The following is a 24,968-nucleotide window of genomic DNA, read 5'->3' as shown; positions in this document are numbered from 1 at the left end:
GGGGAATAGACCTGCATCGTTTTGAAGTAACAGCAATCATGACATGTCACACAGTTGGATTGTTGGACCATTCCGGAGCTCCGAGGATTGTCATGTTGAGAAGGAGAAATGATACGCCACACATTTCAACAAAGACAGTTCTGCAAACGATACATGAAATAACTTTTCATCTTTGCCATATCTCACTCCAAGTGGCTTAGGGAGCACTCTCCTCGTTCTCAACCCCTCCAAAAGCAAATTAGCATTTGGGATTCAAACGATTTCTATAAGTCATGGCATGCTGGAGAACGGAGTGTGGAGGAGGTAGAAACTAAGGAATTGGGGTTTCGCTTAGGCTGGGAGGAGTGTTCCTATGTCGCCTGGCTCACTAGTCCCACTGGTCCCATGTGGACCATGCTGGCCCTTACTCCCGAGATAGGACCTCTTGAGTTAGCATAGGTAGTGAGGACAGTCTCCACTGATGGTGGTTATAAGACCTCCACATGTTGCAAGACGTCGTTTTCCTAAATGTATGTATGCTGGTCCCAAATGGACCTGCTGGCTTTGAGCTAGGCACTAGGTGGGCATAGGTATACAGGAGGGTGAGACCCACATAGTGGTGGTTATAAGACCTCCACGTAGTGCATGATTGTTTGTCAGGCAGACAGGGGTGTCCCTATGTCGGACTGGCTCACAGGAGATTCGGCGTCTGGTTGGTGGCTGACCATTCATATTACTGTGTGAACCAGTGACTGATCATCACTAGTACAAAAATTCAAAAATCACGAAATGAGGGGCGCCCACTGTATTTATATCGACCACATGTCATCCTACATTGTCATTTAGTACCATGTAGTTTAGTACCCTAAACAAACATTAAAGTCCATATAGTCTTGGCTGCCACATGACTTAAGAAGACATGCATTGGAGGGCCTAGCACCCCTCAAACATGTATTCTGACCATTAGGTCTATATGCAGAAAGCAATGCTTGTTTGTTGGATAGCAGCAGGGACACAGCGTGGAGGGAGGTTAGATTGGGATTCTATGGGGAGACCAAGACTGGAGCCCAGGGCTCAAGGTTATTGCCAGCAGTACCAAACACAAAGTAAATGTGAAATTAAATGTACACACACAACTACTACAGTCTCGGGAATAAGATGATGTCTGTGACAAGCATAACTGAACCCTATATCCGTGCGACACTCCACCACCTACCTATATACCAAGATACATGTGTGATAGCTCTGTACTGACTTACACAGTTTGGGAACCACTACCCTTATAGGGGACTTATTTTTATTATAATTATTGCCAGACACCTTTACAAAAAAAAGGGCAGACATTTCTCTGTACATTTATTCCATGATTTGTGTAATATCCCCATGCAGTCTATCACTTGGCAGCCATGCTTTTACAAATGTCACATGACATTACCACCCAGTAATAATGAATATATTCCTTATTGGTATCAAAATAAATCTCCTGAAAGCTTCAACAGAATGTGAATTGTGTATAGGTGATGAATTCACCTATACAGCAGTACGGCATTATAGAAAAGGGAAATGTCCTATTACACTGTTATAACCTTATAAACAATTGCTTTAATATATCATTGTACTTTTATATAATTTATATATGCTAATTGGATTCCTAGATAACCAAAACATAGGGTTAGACACCAAAATTATTTTTCTAGGATGAATAATGGAGGAGTAATGGTATTTTAAGAACTGGCGGCGGCCATCTTGAAAATAACACCTTTCAGGTGGTCAAACTTTGGTAAACTTTTAGTATGTTATTAAGGACACCTAATACTACAAAAAAAGTTGAGAAACCTTTTGTTGCAATTTTTTTGGGGTCAAACCATATTCTTATATGTGAACAACTCCTTTAACAGCTTCAATCTTATGTTCCAGACAATTTTGTCTGCTCATGTATTTGTTTCATCACTTCCCATTTCAGTTGTTTACTGCATAGACAGACAATAATATTATAGACATTAATATGGTTTACTGTGCAAGTCCTGATTGGATAACATTGGTATCCCGATATTGAACATCACCGTGGTACATCGGTAAGAATGTAGTATGGCCAATCGGTTCTGTTTAAGCCCTTTATTCTATTTGAGCAAGAGATGATGAGGCTTGAGGGTTAGGTTTTTTTCTTTCTATGAAACCCATAATTACAACAATACAGTTAAACAATGACATTATACTTTACAATTGGGTAGGCCTACCTAATAGACAAACACAAAGTAACATTCAATGATATACCGTAGATTCATTACTGCATTCTTTCCCTGAATATACTATAGAAATTAAGTAAACTATGTGCACTGCACACACCTGACAGGACATATTTTCGAAAGAGCAGGACCATACATATTTTGTTCAAAATGACATTTTGGATAACTGCACGTACTGTCTCATGACTGAGTAGTATTAAAGTGCTTGCAGGTCCTTCTGCTGAGTTTTCTCAACAGTGGGGACTGGGTACATTACCCGAGACCACCAGTGGGAGGGAGAAAAATCCCAACGCGAGCGTCTACCGGAAACTCAGAAGAAATAGAAGAAGAACACTTTCCATAATCCCATTTAAATATGATTTAAACAAAACACCGCGATCGACCTGAGCCTGGGACCTTAGAGCCTGGGACCGAGGCTAGCGATCGACTACGATGGCAACAAAAACATTGGCCAAGTAAGTTTAGGAGGACCCTGTTAGTCGATATATAAATCGTAACAAGTTAGTGTGCTTGAAAAAGGAACGAAACAAAAGGCGTGTTGTTTAACTTGTGTCGATCTCGTTTTGAGCTTGTTGATCATGCATCATTCACCTGTTTTCTAATATTCACAACTTTACCATAGTAACTAATGGGTGATGTCTGTGAAATCAATGTAAGTTATCGAATACTGATCAATCTTCTTCCACAGACAACTGGGATCAGTGAGGAAGCGCTCCCAGTCCTCCACTGGACAAAGGAAACCACTAGTTTCCAGTAAGTTGGAGTGCAAATATAATTATGTAGAGCCGAATAATATACATATATATATATATATATATATATATATATATATATATCCTACTGATATTTTGCTGGCTCCGTCTTATGAGCTAATTTAAAACTTCCTGTCTGAGAGCTAGCTAATTTAAGACATCCGGTTGCCTTCAGAATAAAATAAGGTTATTTAATTCGTTAATTAAATAATTATTACATTACATTATTAGTATTATTATTACATCACAGTTATTGTAAAGACACACATTATGTTTCTGTGTAAAAATAAGTAATTAAATAACATAAAAAAGTTATCTAAATGGATAAATGCTATTCACTGGAGTGCATGGACTTTATAAAGTGGACACTGGACAAAAGACGGCTCCGCGAGGCAACTATCTGGACATACCCACGCGTTCGGGGAGATGTCCTGTACCACACCCCACTCTCCGCTAAGCGGGAGAGGTGTAAAATTCACAGCAGCAGACCTTCTACTGAGGTCAATGCTCACAAAAGTACCGTTTCCAGACCCAGAATGGACACTGGACAAAGAGGCTTCCGCAAGGCAACTATCTGGACATACCCACGCGTTCGGGGAGATGTCCTCTACCACACCCCACTCTCCACATCTAACTTTTGATCAATTTATGTGTGTGTGTGTGTGTGTGTGTGTGTGTGTGTGTGTGTACAATGTTTGCACTTTATGTTTGCAGTGATGCTTTGACCTATACCTTTTTACCTCTCCCGCTTAGCGGAGAGTGGGGTGTGGTAGAGGACATCTCCCCGAACGCGTGGGTATGTCCAGATAGTTGCCTCGCGGAGGACTCTTTGTCCAGTGTCCATTCTGGGTCCGGAAACGGTACTTTTTTGAGCATTGACCCCAGTAGAAGGTCTGCTGCTGTGAATTTTACACCTCTCCCGCTTAGTGGAGAGTTGGGTGTGGTAGAGGACATCTCCCTGAACGCGTGGGTATGTCCAGATAGTTGCCTCGCGGAGCTGTCTTTTGTCCAGTGTCCACTTTATAAAGTCCATGCACTCCAGTGAATAGCATTTATCCATTTAGATAACTTTATTATTATTATTATTATTTATTTATATTATTATTTATTTATTACTTATTTTTACACAGAAACATAATGTGTGTCTTCTAGCATCATTTAAATGCTTAATTTGTAGTTTTAATGTGCAAATTAAACTTTTTTTCAATACTCTAGAGGGTACTCTTATTTTGAAGAGATCGTCCACCGGAAGTCTTAAATTAGCTCACTAGATTAGCTGACTAGACAGTGCCTATTTTGCTCGTCTTGTCTTGTGTAGCCCGTTGGCGTATAGCCTGCCGGACGGCGGTAAGAATAGAAAACAAACAGCAGAGGGTGCTGTTTTCCCCCTTTTTTGCCGATTGGTTCCCAGATTGGTCACTCGATCTGGATCTGGTGACATCAAAATTAAATGCTTGGGACTTTTTAACTCCAGAGAAAACAAGCGTTGAGTGACAACTATGACCACTGCTTTGAAAATAAATCCTGCCACTATGTAAATTATTATTATTATTTGCCCATTCATTGAATTTTGTTGTCACCAGTCTATGATGGAAAGAATTTTTTGACTGTGTTGCATCATTTGCATGTGAGAATACTTGATATATACAACTTATACTACTACTTATTTCAGATCAAATATTTTCATACCTGATTGTGATTGACTACGAGTCCACTTGCTGGAGAGAGAAAAACAACTATGGCCCAGAGATCAGTAAGTCTACTAGCAATATACGGGAAAGACTCATTTCTTGCTGCTTCGTGCTACATTTCATAATTAATTTCCTAACCACACATCTTATTTTTCCCTTATTTCTCTGTCTGATCCTTCTCCCTCCTGATTCCTTCCACATGGCATTGTAGTCGAGTTCCCTGCTGTTCTGTTGAACACATCTACTGGGGAGGTTGAGTCAGAGTTCCATAACTATGTTCAGCCTCAGGAGCACCCTGTTCTGTCGGAATTCTGCACCGAGCTGACTGGAATTACACAGGTGAACGTGATATGATTAAATATGCAGTCACAGGTTCTACCAGTATAGCTTTCTCTGCATCTCTAACATGAGGTCTCTCTCCTCACAGGGTCAAGTGGAAGCCGGGGTTCCCCTCCATATCTGCCTTGGTCGGTTCAGCCGTTGGCTGCAAGCTCTGCAGCTCCAAAAGGGTGTGGCCTTCCCTAGGGACCAGAGAGGCTCTGCACCCTCAGCTTCTAAAAAACCCTGTGCCTTCGTCACATGGTCAGGTACTGTACACCTTCTCTTGGTCTACAAGTGGACCTTAATTTGACCACAATTGGTTTATGACATTAATTAGTCTATTTACCTGGACATAAACCACGACCAAGTAAAGGGTTAGTGGGCATAAGTATGTATATGTGCCCATTGCTTCGTCTGTGCATCCGGTAACTCTGCCCTACACGCATTGTGTTTTGCTTCATGTTGTCGATTTTGTTCCCCGCGGCTTCTGTCACCCATGAACACAAGTTTACCATTTGTTCCACTGTACACATGAATTAAGTGTAGATGGATAAAGGGGCTTTGTGATGTGAAGTCTGAAATCATTATGCCAGTAAATGTTTTTGCTCTATGATCAATCTTGGCCTAAGGCCTTCCTGGCAACCCTGCTAGCAATATTGTGCTGCTTCCAGGAACATGGAATACCCTTCACCCACTTAAATTTGAGTTTAAGTCAGTTGCAAAATATGATATACAAAGAAACAAGACAAAAGTATTGGAAGTTCCAGAACCTTTACTTTAATGACTGAAAATAAGTCTAAGCACAATTTAGTTGTACCATGATGGAAATGTTTGAGTTCTAACCAGGGGGGCAGTCAGACAGATATTCTGTGAAGCCTGAAACTCCTGAAAGTTCATATAATGGCCTGTTGTGGCGCTGTCATTGGATCCAGAAAAACCCATAGCCCCATAGAAGTCCATGTATTTGGGCCCAACTTCACCTAGACTGTATTACCTTAAAGGTATATTCAGTGATTTCACTTAATTCAAATATCACTTATTTTTTTGTTTTGTTGTGATAATCCTCCCTACTATAGTGTGCTGGCCATATGAGGAGTTCCTCCCTGTCCCCAGTTAACCCCTGGGGGTCAAAAAACCTTAGGTTTTGTTTTTGACTCTCTATCCTGATTGGACGAAAGGCCACAGCCCACAGCCAAGTCCCACAGCCAAAAACGAAACCTAAGGTTTTTGAATGAAATCACTGAATATACCTTTAATAAACATGGTCATGAATACTTTCTGCTTCCAGTCACTAGTTTAAAGTCTCATTTCTAATGTCATAATATTCTTTTTGGAAAATTATGGTCCCATTTATTTAAAAAATTACCATAAAGTCGCGCATGTTCTGAGGGGCGTGGCTACCGTTACAGTCTATGATCGGGATTCCCCTCCCACTCGAGTCAAAATAAAAACCAACGGAGAAGAAGGGGGGAAGTCCCGCCTCGTGTCTGGGCCAGCCAATGGCCAGCTGGGCCAAAACGGAGCCAGCCAATGGCCAGCTGGGCCCAAACAGGCTTCATTTTACCTCCATGTTAGACCCGGGGAACGCTTTGTCCATTTTTTTTTTTACAGTCTATGGTTCTAACTAGCTAACAAAATATCCCTGTTTTGTTTTTGCTGTGCTTCAGACTGGGATCTTGGAGTGTGTCTGCAGTATGAGTGTAAGCGCAAGCAGCTTCACAAGCCAGATGTACTCAACAGCTGGATAGACCTAAGAGCCACTTACACGGTAGAGACACTGTACAGTACACTCTCATTTCTTTCAGTCCTTCTTTCTGCCAATATTGATGAAGTCTCCCATGTGTGTTTTGCAGTCATTTTACAATAAAAAGCCGAAAGGTCTGAATGGAGCACTGCAAGACCTAGGAATCCAGTTTTCTGGACGCGAGCATTCTGGTACTAAAACAATTCAACAGCTAATTGATGAAACTATATTAAAAAAAGGAAATTGTTTTATCCTAATGTATTCTCCCCTGACTTCTTCCTTTATTTCCCATTTGTCCTGGCCTTCCTCAGGTCTGGATGATGCACGTAATACTGCCCAGCTAGCACTGAGGATGATGCAGGATGGGTGTGTGATGAAGATCACCAGAAGCCAAGATGGGGTGAGTGTGTCTGTGCCAACCCAACTGATGCATCTCCCACACTACTAACCTTCCCCAAGATGGGGTGAGTGTGTCTGTGCCAACCCAACTGATGCATCTCTCACACTACTAACCTTCCCCAAGATGGGGTGAGTGTGTCTGTGCCAACCCAACTGATGCATCTCTCACACTACTAACCTTCCCCAAGATGGGGTGAGTGTGTCTGTGCCAACCCAACTGATGCATCTCCCACACTACTAACCTTCCCCATGCCATGTGCCAACCCAACTGATGCATCTCCCACACTACTAACCGTCCCCATGCCATAATCCCCCAAGGACTTTCTCAGGTGATTCCCCATCACGATCCTACCACCATCTGTTCTGTTTGCGCTACCTTCTCATATCTATTTATTTAACCATATCGCATTAATTTCTCATCTATACCATTCTAATCTTTAATCTTCAAAGACTACTTAGTAATAACAATGCCATATTCACAAAACATTTTATATTTTTAGCCACTCTATATTCAGCTAGTGTAGATGTCCGTCCTACACAATATTAAATTCCCATTGACAATGAATGGAGAATTTTACATCAGTGTCTGAGCAAAAGGCATATGGCTCTATTTTCGCCCATGCTAAACTACTTTGCCATTTCTTACTATTCTTAAATAGTTAACATAGCCAATCTACATCGACACGTTGTGAGCTTGTAGATTGGATATTTTAAATATTTCAAAATGTATTTCAAAATAGTAAAAAAAGGCAAAGCAGTTTAGGGATAAGGGGTTTACCATGGATGAAAATGGAGCCCATAGTGTCCATTTTATAAGGGCGCCCCTCACTTCACATTCACACAGGTGTGATTTTTCATGTCTAATCACATCAATCTTTCTGCTCATAGAGACCATTGCAGACCAAGCCTCTGTTTGGAAATGCAAATAATCATGTCGCCAGCGAGAAAGAAAAGGAAAAGGTCCTTACCACAGCTAAAACATCCTCATGTAAGACTCCAGAGTCTTGTCAACATAAGCCGTGCTCAGAAAGCCATAATCTGGTAGTGGACACAAAGAAGACCTCACACTCAATCCAAGAACTTGCTCAAGATGTCCAAAGTCTCATCTCTCCAAGAACACTGCTGAATGGTGTGACTACTCCTTTGTGTGGGAATAGCAGCCGCAGGTCTAAAATACAGGCTACTACAAACCTTTCCTCTGGAATGGTAATAAACAATATGTCATTACGCAACAACAGTAAAAGCCTAATTTTAGTCTCAACCACTGTGGACTGCCTGCCCCATCTACCCCAGCTGATTCAGAGCTCTGAATCAAAGGAAACAGTAGTTGTACAGCAGGAGGAAATTGTAACTGAAATGGACGAGGGGTGTGGTTCATATGATGCTGTGGTATTTGAGTGTGATGGTGTCATCAATAACTTAAACGCATCAGAGTGTGGCAGTAGATGCTCTTTAATACGAGAAGAGCCAAAGATTTCGGTCTGGAGTCGTACCAAATTAAATTGTATGGTAAGAATTCCTTCTAAAACTAAGAAACCAGAAAATTGTACTGTCGGACGCAATATGTCTACACCCATCAATAAGGAAGGCCTATATAATTTTGCCACGCCTAAAACGTTTAATCAGAACTCTAAATCTCTTGCCTCCACATCAAATCATCTCGCAAGAGCAAATGGCAAAGCATCTCAAAAACCCAAAGAAGAGTCAGGGACATCCCATAATGAATCCCGAAAACTTGACAGGTCTCTGAGACCTATGTCCTTTGTCTCAGACAAAACCCATGCATTATTTATGGGACCCAGATCTGTACTCTCACATCAGAACCCAACCAGAACGCATTCAAAAATGCACAAAGAACCTGTGAAGACCTCCTTTGCTATCTTTACTGACACAGCAAAACACTCTGCACTTTCACGCTCTTCAAGTTACAACATCCAGCAGCGTCGTACCCCCTCTCCTTCAATCCAGACTCTCTCTGCCCTTTCCTCTTTGTCTACCAATCACTCTGGTGCTGCTGCGCCAACATCTAGGAGAATAACATGTAAAGTCACATCTCCACTGTGTGCTTGTGGGCGACGTTCAAAGCGTCAAATTGTGGCCAATGGTGGTCCCAATCATGGGCGAGGGTTTTATTGCTGTCCAGTCCGTCGGTCAGGCAGTGGAAACGGGATCCAGAAGGGATGTGAATTCTTTAAGTGGGAGTCTGCTTTAATTCAGGGCCATTCCAAAAACACTGCTGCATCATCTGTCTCTCTCTGTTTCAACTCAAGTTTATACTGTCATGCTCCACACACCTTAAATTTAAGAAAGAGCTATTAAATATAAAATATCAGCAACGCAGGGATGATGCAGTGACTTCGCTGCTTTATGGTCTTTATGCTCACAAATGAAATCTAAGTGCAAAATAACTGTCTTTTTAACACTAGCTTTACTGACAATCAGAGGAAAGTACAGTTCAATATAAGGTCCTTTAGGGATTTCTAAACCCAAGAAAGCACTATTTCCATTGGGGTCCTTTGTACTGGATTCATCACACTACTTAAGGTTTTGAATGTATTGACACTTCTGTCTGAATGCTGCTAAATATAATATGCCACTTTTAATATTAAATGATAATGAGTTTATTACATTTATTGTGGATACTAAATTATGAACTGTAAAATGAATTAATTGTGTAAAAATAAAATGTGCTAATGTGCTTCTTTTTCTATTCATTTATTTACAACAGCACATTTTGATGAACACCACACCTACAACACATAGGCCTACAAGCTTATTTGAAAAACAAAAGAGAAGTTATCAACTATCAAACAACGCTAACGTTTCTATTAAAAACCACTACCTTAAAAAAAGAGAAAAATCCCCTAACTACCAGACCCCCCCCCCCCCCCCCCCCCCCCCCCACCCCACCTACCTACCAGAGCACTCCGGCCTCTGACTTAGCTTCTGAAAGTGAGAGAATGTGAAAAAGCATTTTTGTCCGAGCTCCCCGGCTACTTTTTTCAAACGGGGTTCGTTTGGGAAATCCACAGTTGCACACCGGGAGCACACTCGCCTATTAGTCTGTATTGGCAGGGCGGTCAGCCTACCTATATCGAACACACCGAGTGCCACCCTCCTCCCGACCGATAGGGGCGCGTAGTTGAAAGCCAATGGCAAAATAACACCTCGGATAAAAATGCTTTTTATTAAACAACGCGGGATGCAGAAATTCTAATCGCTGGCGCTGCTACTAACTAACACCCGTGGGACACTTTGTGAGTACTTTATATTTGAAATGCGAATGTTTATATATTTTAATTATTTGTAAATGTAGCGTTCGCAAAAACCAGGGTGAAGTTACGTCATGACTCTCGTATGAATACGAGAGTCATGTTCCAGGGCTAACATTATACTAAATAGATTATAGATATATTAAAAAAGAAAACATGCAGCTCAACTGTTGAATAAGGAGAGGATGGTATACATGTCTTAAATTGACTAAGGCTAAAATAATGAAGTAAACTGACCCTGTTGACTGTATTATAATGTATTATTTTGCCAGTGAATATAATTTCTATTTGACATGATATGAAGAGTGTAACTGTAAGGGATTTTGAGATGGGAGTGCGATTGCTGGACCCGTTTTTAAAAATCACACCCGTGTGAAGTGAGCGGCACTCTTATCATCTTCCATCATCCATTCATTGTCATTTTTGTGACTAATTAGGACAGAAATCTACTGAATATAGGAGGGGCTAGTGCTCCTCAAACTGTTGGAGTAAATTAATTGTTCTATGACTATCAGGAAATTAATGTTAACATCTTGCTCAATACTGACTATAGATTTGTACTGATTTAGTAAATAATCATCTGTCATTTTTGAGTGGTGCAACCACTCAACCACACTATAGACGGCTACAGTATGTGTGTGTGGCTGTGTCCCTGGGTCTGTCCCTGGCTGTGTCACTGGGTCTGTCCCTTGCTGTGTCCCTGGCGGTGTTACTGGGTCTGTCTCTGTGTCATTGGGTCTGTCCCTGGCTGTGTCCCTGTGTCATTACTTGCGCAAGCAGAGCGCGCAAGTAATGTGATCGGCCTGGTCCATTTGTCGTGACAGCCGTTCCGCCATTTCAGGACCCCCCCAGAAAAACATCAAATCTGTGCCCGTATTGCTGGACCAATGATGACGAAATGACCATATTTCTTACGTCATCATTTAGAGCTAGTCATACACGTATTTCTTACGTCATCATTTAGAGCTAGTCATACACGTATGTGTATGACTAGCTCTAAATGATGACGTAAGAAATATGGTCATTTCGTCATCATTGGTCCAGCAATACGGGCACAGATTTGATGTTTTTCTGGGGGGGTCCTGAAATGGCGGAACGGCTGTCACGGTTTTTGGACCAGGCCGATCACAGAATACCGCTAATCAACTTACAACTACACACTTTATACAGTATAGAGTATATATGTATACATATATAGTATATGCCTACTGTATATACTATATATATACTATATATATTTCTTACGTCATCATTTAGCTCTAAATGATGACGTAAGAAATATGGTCATTTCGTCATCATTGGTCCAGCAATACGGGCACAGATTTGATGTTTTTCTGGGGGGGTCCTGAAATGGCGGAACGGCTGTCACGGTTTTTGGACCAGGCCGATCACAGAATACCGCTAATCAACTTACAACTACACACTTTATACAGTATAGAGTATAGAGTATAGAGTATATATGTATACATATATAGTATATGCCTATATACTATATATATACTATATATATTTCTTACGTCATCATTTAGAGCTAGTCATACGTATACTATATACATAATCAATAAAAAATAATTTACCAAATTGTGCCTGATCTGCTGGGACCAGAGTACGTGGTGTGTATGTAAGAAATATGGTCATTTCGTCATCATTGGTCCAGCAATCCGGGCACAGATTTGATGTATGACTAGCTCTAAATGATACACACCACGTACTCTGGTCCCAGCAGATCAGGCACAATTTGGTACATGCGCGCTCTGCTTGCGCACTAGTTGGCCATTTATGGCCTACTAGTGTGCAACAAGCAAGTATGCACTCGACAGAGTGCAGTTCTAGTTGGGTCTGTCCCTGGCTGTGTCCCTGTGTCATTGAGTCTGTCCCTGGCTGTGTCCCTGTGTCATTGGGTCTGTCCTTGGCTGTGTCCCTGGCGGTGTCACTGGGTCTGTTCCTGGCTGTGTCCCTGTGTCATTGGGTCTGTCCCTGTGTCCCTGGGTCTGTCCCTGGCTGTGTCCCTGGGTCTGTCCCTGGCTGTGTCCCTGGGTCTGCCCTTGGCTGTGTCCCTGGGTCTGTCCTTGGCTGTGTCCCTGGATCTGTCCCTGGCTGTGTCCCTGTGTCCCTGGCTGTGTCAGAGCACGAATATAGCGTTATAGCATTTGTTCACCACCAAGTGTCACTGTTGCACAGCCTAACACACAGACACACAGGCCAGGGCGGAGGGCTAGTACAGTGCAGGAAGTAATTAATTTGAACATCTTTCTACATACTGAGAGTAATAGATTTGTGCTGATGACTCTTAAGTGTAGTATATACTGTCCCCCACGACCCCCCCCCCCCCCCCCCAAAGTGGGTTTAGTACCTTGCTCAATACTGACTATAGATTTGTACTGATTTAGTAAATAATCATCTGTCATTTTTGAGTGGTGCAACCACTCAACCACACTATAGACGGCTACAGTATGTGTGTGTGGCTGTGTCCCTGGGTCTGTCCCTGGCTGTGTCACTGGGTCTGTCCCTTGCTGTGTCCCTGGCGGTGTTACTGGGTCTGTCTCTGTGTCATTGGGTCTGTCCCTGGCTGTGTCCCTGTGTCATTGGGTCTGTCCCTGGCTGTGTCCCTGTGTCATTGAGTCTGTCCCTGGCTGTGTCCCTGTGTCATTGGGTCTGTCCTTGGCTGTGTCCCTGGCGGTGTCACTGGGTCTGTTCCTGGCTGTGTCCCTGTGTCATTGGGTCTGTCCCTGTGTCCCTGGGTCTGTCCCTGGCTGTGTCCCTGGGTCTGTCCCTGGCTGTGTCCCTGGGTCTGCCCTTGGCTGTGTCCCTGGGTCTGTCCTTGGCTGTGTCCCTGGATCTGTCCCTGGCTGTGTCCCTGTGTCCCTGGCTGTGTCAGAGCACGAATATAGCGTTATAGCATTTGTTCACCACCAAGTGTCACTGTTGCACAGCCTAACACACAGACACACAGGCCGGGGCGGAGGGCTAGTACAGTGCAGGAAGTAATTAATTTGAACATCTTTCTACATACTGAGAGTAATAGATTTGTGCTGATGACTCTTAAGTGTAGTATATACTGTCCCCCACGACCCCCCCCCACCCCCCCAAAGTGGGTTTAGTACCGATAAACGCTCAAAAGATCTGCGCCGCGGCTTCGCCCGCGGCACAGCGTCGGGCCCCGCACACTGTCACCTTTTTCACCTTGGGCCTGTTTGCATGCCTGAGTCTATTTGTTTAAATAGGTTAAACAAGCCACATACAAGTCACATGGAATCCGATTTAGATCAGGTTGTTGCATTCAGAAATTTCAGACTGAGACAGATCGCCTGAAATCAGATTTGAAACCACCTCTGAATGTGGCTCAAGTCACATTGGAAAAAAACAGTTCCCATGTAAGTCAAGAGCAGTGAGCTGCAAAGAGCTGTGGCAGACTGGCTGACAACAAACAGGCTGACCCTGCACACAGGAGGTAAGACTGAGGCCATATTTTTGGTAGCAGAATCAGGCTGGCTGGGTCACTAGGATTTGCTGTTAAAATTGGTGACTGTGAAATAAAGTCCACAGAGAGTCTAAGGATAAATGTAACTGGAGAAAGCTAGGAAAGCTTCCTTCCTGGAGCACGTATTGGTTCAGACTCTAGTCACTTCAACTACGGTGACACCTCTTGTTACACTGGCCAGTGGCCTCACAGCAAAAAAACAAACTAATTGTAGACTGCTCAAAACAAATTAATTTGGGTCATCCATGGCTCATCCACGTAGACATCTGGGGTTGGAGAACTTTGTAAACTGGTTGTAAACTGTAGAGAAGCGGGCAGTATATATGAAAATTCTGCTCACTTTCATAATAGTTAAAAGAAATGGTTCCAAAGTATCTGTTTGACTACTAACTGGTGAGTGAAACTCATAGGAGTTGCAGGTGAGTTTCACTCACCCGGGGCGGTGAAACAGACTTTGTAGGCTACCATGTAAATTTAAAAACCTCATGAGTCATGAGTAAAAACAGATTCAGGAAATAAAAGGGTCCTCTCCAAACTGTTAACGTTATTAGTATATTATGCAGTGGATTGGATGTACCTACAGGGTCAAATTAAAAAAATGCATTGATTGCATTTTTTTTCTCCAAAGAGCTCATGATGTTATGTAGTCTGTCTGTATAGTTATATTGTTGTAATTAAAATAAGATGAAAGGCTTTCTTGTGTTTTTGATGCTGACCTACAGTATGTTGGAAAGTAGGCCTACTCTGTGCTCATTACCAAAATAAAATAAATCAATCAGTCACATTAATTGTTCTCTGTTACATAGATAAGATTTAAACTACTGACTGTATAGCCTCACAAGAAAAGTTAAAGTGAGTAAATTTGGACAAAAGAACCTGATGGCTGACTGTGTCAAAAGCCTTTCTTAAGTCAAGAAACATTGATTGATTGATTGATTGATTGATTGATTTTTTTTCAGACAAAATCTGTTACTTGTGGACTAACCATGATCAAGCACTAACACTTGCTTACAACAGGCATGGCAGTAATACAGGGATTCTTACCCAGTAGAGTCTACTGGGTAAGAATCCCTGTGTAAGACCCTTTATCCTCTAGCTTCTAATGAGAGAATAAAGGGTCCTCTCTGTGGAATGGCAGGCTCCGAACCTAAACTGCATGGGGTGCAGTGGGGTATGACCTTTGTCAAGATGTTTAAAGGTCAAATTTGATACCCATTTTCACAGGGAGGATACTGATGGGCCTGCAGTTTCGCAGTTCAAAGTTGCCACTTCTGCCTCTGTGATTTCTTCTAGGTAAAAAATCACACCCGTGTGAAGTAAGGGGCTCTCTTGTTTGTTGAAGTGATTTCAACCCATCTTTTCACCATGATCATGTAAGATGACAACTGAATTTACTGATAAGCACAGAGCTGAATTAAATAGTTGCACTGTTTAGAAAAGTCGATTTGCTCGGACACATATGACGTAAATTATCCTTTCATTTCAATGGCATTTAATGTTTGTGTTGCCACAAAAAGCTGATTTGTTCAGACACATATGATGTAAATTCTCCTTTCATTGTCAATGGCAAATGTGACACGTGTTGTGACGACATACAAATATACACTTCTATGCAAAAAAAGAAATCATCATATATATACACGGTTAGAAAAAAAGGGGAAATATGTACTAGGCTATATGTTATCCCACCGTATAAATAGAGAAAGCCTTACGATATGTCTATGTATAGGCCTATCGTGTAATCTGTAATGTATTGTATACTTTCGATTGTATACTTTTATGAATCTGTGCTCCAAACCATGTGATCATGGTCGTGAGTTAAATAAATGATGATGATGATGATGAGAAAAAGGGGGGAATTCAGAAGTACCATGTACATGTCATGAATCATGATGATTGTGTTCGCAAAAACTTTGTGTCCCTCGGCACACTCCGTACAGCCGCATTAACGCATAAGAGCGTAGGTGCGGAAGTTTCACGCTTGAGGAGAAGAGAGATTGCGGCATATTGCGGTAAGGCGAGCTAGCTACAACAGCTGTCGCACTTAGCTTAGCCATAGTGTCGTGCACGATTCATTAATACTCCTAATAGGAGCCAACTTATCAACAAACGCGTATATTTAAAATATATTCCGGTCAATAATAGTCGACGCTACTGATTGTATGTGATTAACGTTTCATTTCTGCCCGGAGGCGACTTGTAAATCGACGGAATTGCAGAAGGAGGTACGTAGCGCGTGTTGTCGCCATTGTTTATAATTTGGGGTCAGACTAATTCCTAGATAAGGTTAACAATAGATATCTATATATTTATTAGTGTTTTAATTGTTACATTTAGTTTTGTGTTTATCGGGCTGTCTGTGAAGTATCACTCATTAGCCGAATAGTAACATGAAGTAGTTGGCTGTTATTTCATCTTTTCACAATAAGCTCCGTGTGCTAACGTTAGCTTTCCAGCACATAGACTTCTACGCGTGTGCGTTCGATGAGAGTAGTAAGAATATTGTCCAAGCTAATGGCTACTGTTGGTGTTAAATTTAAAACCTCAACACATTTAAAAGGTTTATATTTCTTCTTAACATCCATGTTTGTTAGTGAGAAACGTTGGTTTCAGTCGCTAGCTAAATCAAACCAGAGCCTATCGCTCTCGATCAAACGATATGTTGTAGGCCCGACCATGGTCCCGAATGGGCATGTTTCAGGGCTAGGACGAGCGTTAAATACGGGCAGATGTTTTGTTTCGCATTTAGCCACTCCACGCGTTTGTTTTGTGTTCACATTCTTTTTGCAACAAAGCATGAGCCTTGATGGTTAGTATTTTTTTTAAACAAAGTATGATATGTAGCCCATACACATACAGCCGCACACGTGACTGAACTTGGTGGCGCGCAATGATGGTCGTAGATAAGTTCAGTGCATATCTACATTACGGTGTGATGGCCTGTGTTGTATTGCCCATGGAGAAAAAAATCATGGTGGGTGCCTAACCTTAACATCACAGAATAATTATCTCAAAACTACCCCATCGTGTAGAAAGCTCCTGGAAAAAGCGAGTCTTTTTGCTGATTTTTTTTTTTTTTTTTTTTTTTTGTATATATATATATATATATATATACATATATATTTTTTAATTCTTGGTAAATTGTACAATGCTGGATAGACTGGGCCACTGGCTTGTTGTGATCATGACATTCTGCTGTCATCTTATGTAAATTAAAATTGTAACGAAGGCTTTCACTCATGTCATATGGGTATTTGATAGGTTGTTGTAGTTACCCACTCAATATTGGTACTCCATATATGGAGATATCTAACTAACCTATGTAAGTCTGACATCTCAACTCCATATTTGGACCAGGTTGATCTAACTCCAAATATGGAGCTGACAGAGGCATCTAGTGCTGACATCATGCTAATGTAAAACTCCATATATGGCTATAGCTGCCTTATCGTGACATCAGTGACGAGTCAGGATATTTAGCCTTACAACCCATATATCTGCATTATACGATACAGACATCTAGTTCCTACTGGACACGGGTTCTAGACTCAGACAACCAGTCCCGTTTAAGTGTTTTATGTAAACATTTACCCGTCTTATCCAACAGGCAAGGAGAGATGTCTTACCACTCGTCCTCACGTAGCTCGTCAAGGGCTACAGACTGCAAAGTCTATGTTGGTGACCTTGGCAATGGTGCTGCTAAGGGTGAGCTGGAGCGAGCATTCAGTTATTACGGCCCACTACGAAGTGTTTGGGTGGCCAGGAACCCACCTGGGTTTGCCTTCGTTGAGTATGAGGATCCCAGAGATGCAGAGGATGCTGTGAAAGGCATGGATGGAAAGTAAGTAAAAAACCTTTTAATGTATCTTTATGTATAAGCTCATGAATTCCACTGTTTTCAGTTCACATGCTTATTGTCAATGTTCTAAACCCCTTTCCATCCCTGCTCTTCCTTTATCCAACAGAGTCATGTGTGGCTCTCGTATTCGTGTGGAAATGTCGTCCGGGATGTCTAGGAAGGGCCGTGGTCGTCCCAGCCGACGCCATTTTGATCCCAACGATAGTTGTTACCAGTGTGGAGAGAGAGGCCACTATGCGTATGATTGCTACCGCTTCAACAAGAGAGGAGGTGGTCGTCGTAGCAGGTAATGGTCTGGAACCGTTTTTTTTGTTTGTAACTCAATGTTTTGTTGATCCACTTTCTATTGCACAGGATAGACATTTATGATGTGGGAAGGCTTCTGGATTGAACTCATTAAAGTGAATTTGTAGGAATTGGCTTTAAAACTGTTTGAATTCTCATACAAAACATAAAAGGGAATATTATTTTTCAAATTCACATCAAGTGAAAATGAGATCCAAATGTAGTCTGGTGTGTTTGTTGCAGGTCTCGCTCCAGGTCCCGATCTCGTTCCAGGTCTCGGTCCCGTGGGCGTCGCTACCGCTCTCGCTCCCGTAGCCGTAGCAATGACCGGTAAGTTTCCTTTAGGTACAGTTCCCTCAGACCATACTAGTTGAGTGTAATTCAATTCATTCAACATAATTCAGATTTGGAACCCAGAAATGGGTGGCAGAAGCATTGGGAATAGGGCCATTTGGAAAGTTCCTAGTTTGATCCCTGGTTCCTCCTGTGTTTTTGAAACAAAATAAATGACTGTCAGAATAACATATGGGGAGTAAAGTTGGGTTTTTAAATCTAGCTTTTGTTCTGCTCTGATGCCTACTTCCAATTTCTGACTCCTCTGTCTGTCTTTCAACAGCCGCCAACGTACTGCATCCTACTCCAAGCGCAGGAGCAGGTGAGGCTACAGATTTAGAATTCTCATTTTAGTGATTTTACACACCTAGTTACTGAGTGCTGTTTTGGTCTCTACACTGTTTGTAAAGAACAGAATTTGCATCTTTGCCAAATGCATGAATGGCAGAGCTGTGTACAGACTGATTTCCATCAAACCACAGGTGGCTGTGACATGGTGAATAGTCAAGTGGTGCTAGTAAGGTCGTCTATCAAAAACGGCTGTGAACCAGTGCAGAGAATTTCTGTCTCGTTTTGAGATGATGGCAGTGTGTAACGCCACAACTTATATAAATATGGTGATATTTTGGATTTAAAGTGAATGAATGACAGTCTGTACAATGAAAAGCTCTGTTTGGACATGGAACACTTTTTTTTGTTTGTTTATTAAATTGAGTATCTCTCCACAGTAGTAAAATACATAGCTGCAAATAACCTAATCATTTTGATGACGCATGCATACTGGCATACCAGTTATGTGCAGGGCTGGGTATAGCAACTTGGATGCAGATAGCATTTAAGTTCCAGCTAGTAAATGCATACATAATGGAAGAAAGTATGACATGGATGGCAGCTTATAAACAACATGGCTAACAGGCCACCCAGAAACATGGTTTTGCTTGTTATAAAACAATCTTTTCTCCTGTGATGTTAGGTCTGGCTCCCCGGCCCGTTCCAACAAGTCCAGAACTCCAGTCAGAAGGTATGTAATCAGACTGACAGACACACACGTATGTGAGTGACCCGGTATAGACCAGGGGGCCTGTGAAGCCATGACTCACTAATATATATTTTTAATGTTTATATTATAATATCCATTGACTATTGTCTGTAGAAGAACTACCTTCAGCCCAGTCTCGTGCTGTTCTCTCAACAAAATGAAAGGTGATAACAATGCCTTGTGACACCTCTACCGATTAACATGCAAGCCCACTGTCTGGTCAGGTTTAGCATTCTAAAAGAGCGCTATTATCATATGTATGGACTTCTCACCGAATAGTAAGTCTTCAAATTAATTGTAGTCTGGGATGGCTTTTGGTATGAAGAAGAATATATATCTGTTTTCTCTGTTAGGCTTGTTATGCTTGTTTTTTAACATCCTATCCTTTCCTGTTGTAGTCGTTCCAGGTCTCGTTCCCGTTCCCGTTCAGCCTCCAGGACGTCCAGGCCCAGAGGGCGCTCTGCTTCCCGCTCTCGCTCCCGCTCCCGTTCAGCCAGCCACAAGAGGAAAAGGTGAAAAACACTCTAGCTTGCTTACTCAAACATTGATTGAGGTTATAGATGAGTGATGTATTTACCTGTCTTTTGATTTTCTAGCTGTTCATGCTTGGTACTTCTTGGTCCACTTGGTTTTTGACCAGGACTTTAGTAAATTGTTCTAATATAATTCCATGCACAAAGAATTCACTACTAGTTCTAGAATCTAGATCGTTCCTGTTCTCCGCTATTGTGTTTTTAGATGTGACAGTACAGAGGTGAGGCTCAGAATGTTAGCTAGAGCTAGATCCTTCTTCTTAGGTAAGTGTTGACTCTAGGGGATCAGGTAGATTCTCCAATGGAACGTTGGACTTCACCAGATGACTGCCATGTTGCTCGAAGCGGGAAAACCACAAAGAAGGCGCCAGATAATCCTGGCGAGTTTGCATCTGCTGCTGCTGCCGTAAGCAAAGGTGAAACAGAGGATGGGGACTTTAGACCCATAGAGAGGGATAAGGAAGTAGTAAGCATGGTTAGCTCTTCCCATGTGTTCTCTTTCACTTCTTACTATAGTGGTCATATTGTACATATTGCATTACTTGGAAAGAAAGCACATGGAAGGACAACCTTAACATTCTGTAATCCATGGACCATCTAGCACAGCTAAGTGAGGCACACTAGCTAGATTTTTTTTTGGAAAATAATTGTAGTTCTTCAGGTAAGTTCAGGTAGGAGTACTGCACCATTGGGTGTGATATACTTTTTTTCTTTTTTTTTTTTAGCCTTTGCAGTACAGTTTTGTTTATTTTTCATATTTCCTTTAAAGCGTGTGTTGGGAGCTGAGCACTGCGCAGGCACTGCAGCTGTCCCCAGGCCCAGGGTCTGCCAGCTGGCGGTGTGCACATCCTGCGGGAGGGTGACTTAAGCGCCGACCTGAGATCAGCCTACGCCTGCGGCTACTGCTGGCGTTAGAGAGAGAGTGAGGTCGACCTACCGACCGACCCCCCTCCCCACCCACAGTGAATGAGTGTCCGACCGACGCACACGCTCGGATGAGATCAGCCCGCGCGCACATACAGTTGTTCTACTAGAATCGCCCAGCCAGCCAGCCTTCCTTCCGAGCTACCAGACGGGCTGGTCCACACAGTTCAGAGTTTGACCACTACCTTAAAAAAAGAGAAAAATCCCCTAACTACCAGACCCCCCCCCCCCCCCCACCCCACCTACCTACCAGAGCACTCCGGCCTCTGACTTAGCTTCTGAAAGTGAGAGAATGTGAGAGAGAGTGCTGACGAGAGATCAGTCTTCAAGAGCCTCGCAGCGCAGTGTGTCTCCGAGTTGTAGTTCTTCAGTGCTTCGCGTCTCTGTACTTGTTCGTTCTGCTACTGTCTCCAAAGGTAAACCAAAAATCAACTCCCATGACAAAGATCAGACATATAATTTTGATGGGGAAAATGAAACGGACGAGTAGTTGTCTTTATCCACCTAGAGAGCTAATGCTGATACCAGACATGCGCAGAGTACTGATGTGGGTGTATGTACGTGTGTGTGTGAGTGGGATTAAGAGGAACTATTCACCATGTACGTTTGGAGTGCAAACGTTAATATTAACCCTTTTTCATAGCGGTGAAGATGGGTTAGAGGGGCTCTAATAATGAACTAACATGGGATCATGTGATCATGATTCCCCTAGTAGTTAAAAACTTATATAATTTTATTTATTTTGGTATAGTTTGGTATGTTTTTCTAGTCTAACTCGATTCTTTTTTTCCTTTTTTCTAAACCGGATCATTTTTTTTAACAAATTCCAGGCGCGATGTTCATATTGAGGGTAATAATGGTCCAAGGTCAAGAGTGGTTTTATTTGGGGTTTCAGTGGTATGTATTCAGGGCTCTGTGTGAAATATTAAGTTGGCTCTCTTGAATTGCCATAAAAAAGATGGAATTTCTTCCACAAACCACCTGTGGCCATTTCCTTGGCTCAGAGAATTCCAGGCATCTAAAGGGTTCGCATTCAATCTTTAAATGGCAAATTGAGCTATGATGATGAGCTCAAAGCCATTGCCATACTTGGAAAGTGTCTTATTCAAGGAAATGCAGGTGTAGGGTTGTTACACAGGTGAGAACAAAGTAGTGGTGGTGTAAATTGCTGAAGGTCACTTGGGGTTGTAAGCAATCTAAAGGACTGTTGAGATGCTCTATACTTTGACCTTCGTCCCACAGTTTACTAATCATTCTCTTTTTCCGTTGCAGTCGCTCCCGTTCTCCAAGTCCCAAGCGGAGGAGTCCAACACCAGCTGATGACTGAAGCTGCATTTGCTCAACCCTGATGAGTCTGTTCCCCCAAGAACACATTAAACCTAGACACACGTCCCTTAACTCTCATCCTTCCACCTGCTTCAAAAGCCCTGCAGCGGTTTCTTTGTCGTCTGTGAAGTAATGATTTGATTTTTTGTTCCTGCAGTGTATTCGCCATGCTGTGCAGACTTGGAATGTTGTACATGTATAGACAATTTGGATGACATTGTTTTACACACTGCTTTCCTGGTCCTGTAACATTAGAGAAGTTGAGTAAGGGAGCATAAATGGTGAGGATGATGTTGTAAAAATTCCTATAACAGTAGACTTTTAACAATGACTTGGGCAGTCCAGAAGGCAATTTGCATTTGTCTAGAATGTAGATGCTTACCTGAGTTAATTGGCACCATTCTGCAGGGTGAGAGGCACTAGTCCAATTTTAGAAGTTTTGGATTGACCACTTTTTAATCCCTAAATCCTTTCCATAACCCTAGTGCTAGATCTCACAAATGCAAATAACTGCCCTGTACCATCCTGTCTCGTACATCTTACACAAACACCAGGCTGGTCTGCATGCCTTATGTATGATGTTACATTCCTAGACAGAATATTTTAGTACTCTGCATGATGTTTGTCATTTTACTACTGAACTGCCCTTTTTACAAGTGTTATCAGGTCACTGTAAACAAATTGGACTGTTCCTTTTTGTTCTGATTATCTGAAATTATTCTTGTGATGTTTTGAATTCATAGAGTGCTTAAGTTTCATTTCTGTAAGGGCTTCCTTGATTTTTGCTCTCCCTGGCCTTTGATGACAGGCAGTTTTATTTTTAAATAAATGTCTTAGACATACATACCTCTTGGTTCTTGTGTCCTTTGTACATGTGAATTTGTTTTATTCAATGAACAGGAGGTGCTGTGCTTTTATCAGGTCTTACTGGGCCTGCATTTCTGGTCCCTTGAGGGATGGCATGGTGGATTATGTGCATAATGTGTTTTCCCCATGACACCCACCATGAGTTCATTAGCAATGTTAATTAAAAACATGGTTGGTAGCAGCTGGCCACTATCTTTTGACCCCCTAGCTCAGACAACACCCATCTTGCAAGTTGCAACAATGCCCTCATTATCATCAACACACCTGTGAAACTAGTATCTTGCATACCCGTAGCTCAGGTTCTTTTTCAAGCCGTATCTGATTCAGTGCAGTATATCGCGTGACTCGGTGTATGTTAAGGGCGACCAACACCCATTTTCACCGTTTAATATGTTCTGAAAGCTTAAGTTTTATAGCCGAGCACACACTGCCCTAAACTAAGTGCAACAAACAGAGGAAGGGCAGTTATTTGCATTTGTTCTTTCTTAACCATTGTTATACCTTGTTTTTCTTTTTAGACTGGTCATAAATAGTATACTACACCACGACAGACTTTCAATGCATACTTGATGATCTGGTGGTGACAAACCTTGAAACTTCAGCATTTGTCTAGAGATTGTGATATCACCTAATATGATAATAGGGTTGATAATGAGGTTCTGATATCACTAATTAGCACACATTTTACACCCTACCCGGCCCGAAAATGTCAATTAAAAAAAGACCCACACTAATACAATCCCTTTTATGCCCATATATGGAGATCCCTGTTGTCATCAATATTAAGCCATATGGACCTATTGTGTCAGTCTCATGATAACTAGTGGTTTCTGTGACGTGAGTCATTAAACAAGTTGGTGCAACATATGGATTATGGATTTCCATTATGTGAAGCTGACTATCATCACCTGGATCTCCATATGAAGATCATGACACTGACCTTTTGGAACCCTGGATAGCCATACGTGGAGAAGATTGGATCATCACCTAGATCTGCATATATGGAGCCGGCCAGCAACTCTACATCTGACCTCACGGACACCAGATTAATAGTTTAACTCCTGCTTCTTAACTGCCGTATTAAGAATTTCTACTGTTTAAGTGCGACCTTGCCCTTTAGGGCGTCTTACTGGTTAGTGTGTGCGTGTGTGGTACCGTGTGTGTGGGGGGGTGCGTTGGAGTCAAGCACTTGTAAGCACTTGACCCCTCCTGTGACCCCATGCAGGTCAGCTGCAGGTCATGCTACAAACTGACTAATGTTGCATTCACATGGGCAGATTAAACAATGCAGTCTACCTTTCATTGTCAATGGAAGTCAGCGACATGATGATGCAACGATGTAGCTGCTCCAAAGCAACTCACAACACGTCTTTGCATCGTTTCATCTGCCCGTGCAAAGCTCTGTCTGTGTGAACACACCAATGGGGACAACCGGACAGACAGACAAAGCTGTGCGTTGGAGCGGCTGCCCCGCACAAAAATTACACTTGTGTGAAGTGACAGCTGCCCAGATTTATGATGGCATATTGGTGTGCTCATGTCTGTGAAAAATGAAATACATTTATTACAAGATGTACTTAAATCAGCGAGATGATGTTTTATATTGTAATACCCCATTTACTGCCCCTATACAATCGTTAAAGTCCAGACTAAAACTACATCATAATTTACCCAAAACAAACATAAAAGTCAAATCTTGGATGGCATGAATTACATAATAATTTTCCCTAAACAAACATTAAATTTCATAGACTTGGTTAATTATATCATAATAATTCACCCTAAACAAACAAAAATGAGAAGGAACGAGAAGCCCTATCTAGTCTAAAAAGAAAATTAGGCTTCACTTTCCATCTCGTTTGGATCTTCAATTTACAATTTAGGCATTTATTAGACCCTCGATCTTGATCCAGAGCG

The 24,968-nt window shown here is 42.0% G+C and overlaps 2 protein-coding genes across 3 annotated transcripts; both read left to right on the top strand.

Moving 5' to 3' along the window:
- Nucleotides 1-2,587: 2,587 nt before the first annotated feature.
- eri2 (ERI1 exoribonuclease family member 2) lies at nucleotides 2,588-9,713 on the top strand. The gene is made up of 9 exons (XM_083764772.1): nucleotides 2,588-2,680; nucleotides 2,914-2,978; nucleotides 4,650-4,730; nucleotides 4,880-5,007; nucleotides 5,096-5,255; nucleotides 6,657-6,757; nucleotides 6,843-6,924; nucleotides 7,045-7,133; nucleotides 8,021-9,713. Exons 1-9 carry the CDS (start codon nucleotides 2,658-2,660, stop codon nucleotides 9,449-9,451), a joined length of 2,160 nt encoding a protein of 719 aa, XP_083620898.1. The 5' UTR covers nucleotides 2,588-2,657; the 3' UTR covers nucleotides 9,452-9,713.
- Nucleotides 9,714-15,865: 6,152 nt separating this feature from the next.
- LOC310859354 (uncharacterized protein) lies at nucleotides 15,866-23,026 on the top strand. Of its 2 annotated transcripts, XR_014569293.1 has the most exons (9): nucleotides 15,866-16,110; nucleotides 17,493-17,726; nucleotides 17,851-18,030; nucleotides 18,273-18,359; nucleotides 18,646-18,684; nucleotides 19,336-19,383; nucleotides 19,800-19,913; nucleotides 20,704-21,274; nucleotides 22,131-23,026. XR_014569293.1 is itself a non-coding variant. In XM_083765842.1 (8 exons), the coding sequence occupies exons 2-8, from the start codon at nucleotides 17,503-17,505 to the stop codon at nucleotides 22,183-22,185; spliced, it is 747 nt and encodes a 248-aa protein (XP_083621968.1). In that variant the 5' UTR covers nucleotides 15,868-16,110; nucleotides 17,493-17,502; the 3' UTR covers nucleotides 22,186-23,026. The 2 variants fall into 2 exon arrangements, 1 of the variants encoding a protein (XP_083621968.1); XM_083765842.1 differs by lacking the exon at nucleotides 20,704-21,274 and having other exon boundaries at nucleotides 15,868-16,110.
- The last annotated feature ends 1,942 nt before the right edge of the window (nucleotides 23,027-24,968 follow it).

Source organism: Protomyctophum parallelum (genome assembly GCF_964188405.1).
Source record: "Protomyctophum parallelum genome assembly, chromosome: 5".
NCBI classification, from domain to species: Eukaryota; Metazoa; Chordata; class Actinopteri; order Myctophiformes; family Myctophidae; genus Protomyctophum; species Protomyctophum parallelum.
Note: the sequence above shows the minus strand (reverse complement) of the source record. Positions and strands in the feature narration are given on the sequence as shown.

Bases quoted from the DNA above. Each gene is read 5' to 3' on its own strand.
- eri2 (XM_083764772.1), top strand. From the start codon at position 2,658: ATGGCAACAAAAACATTGGCCAA. The intron at 2,681-2,913 runs GTAAGTTTAGGA...CTTCTTCCACAG, and splicing joins GCAACAAAAACATTGGCCAA to ACAACTGGGATCAGTGAGGA. The intron at 6,758-6,842 runs GTAGAGACACTG...TGTGTTTTGCAG, and splicing joins ACCTAAGAGCCACTTACACG to TCATTTTACAATAAAAAGCC.
- LOC310859354 (XM_083765842.1), top strand. From the start codon at position 17,503: ATGTCTTACCACTCGTCCTCACGTAGCTCGTCAAGGGCTACAGACTGC. The intron at 18,360-18,645 runs GTAAGTTTCCTT...GTCTTTCAACAG, and splicing joins CGTAGCCGTAGCAATGACCG to CCGCCAACGTACTGCATCCT. The intron at 18,685-19,335 runs GTGAGGCTACAG...CTGTGATGTTAG, and splicing joins TACTCCAAGCGCAGGAGCAG to GTCTGGCTCCCCGGCCCGTT.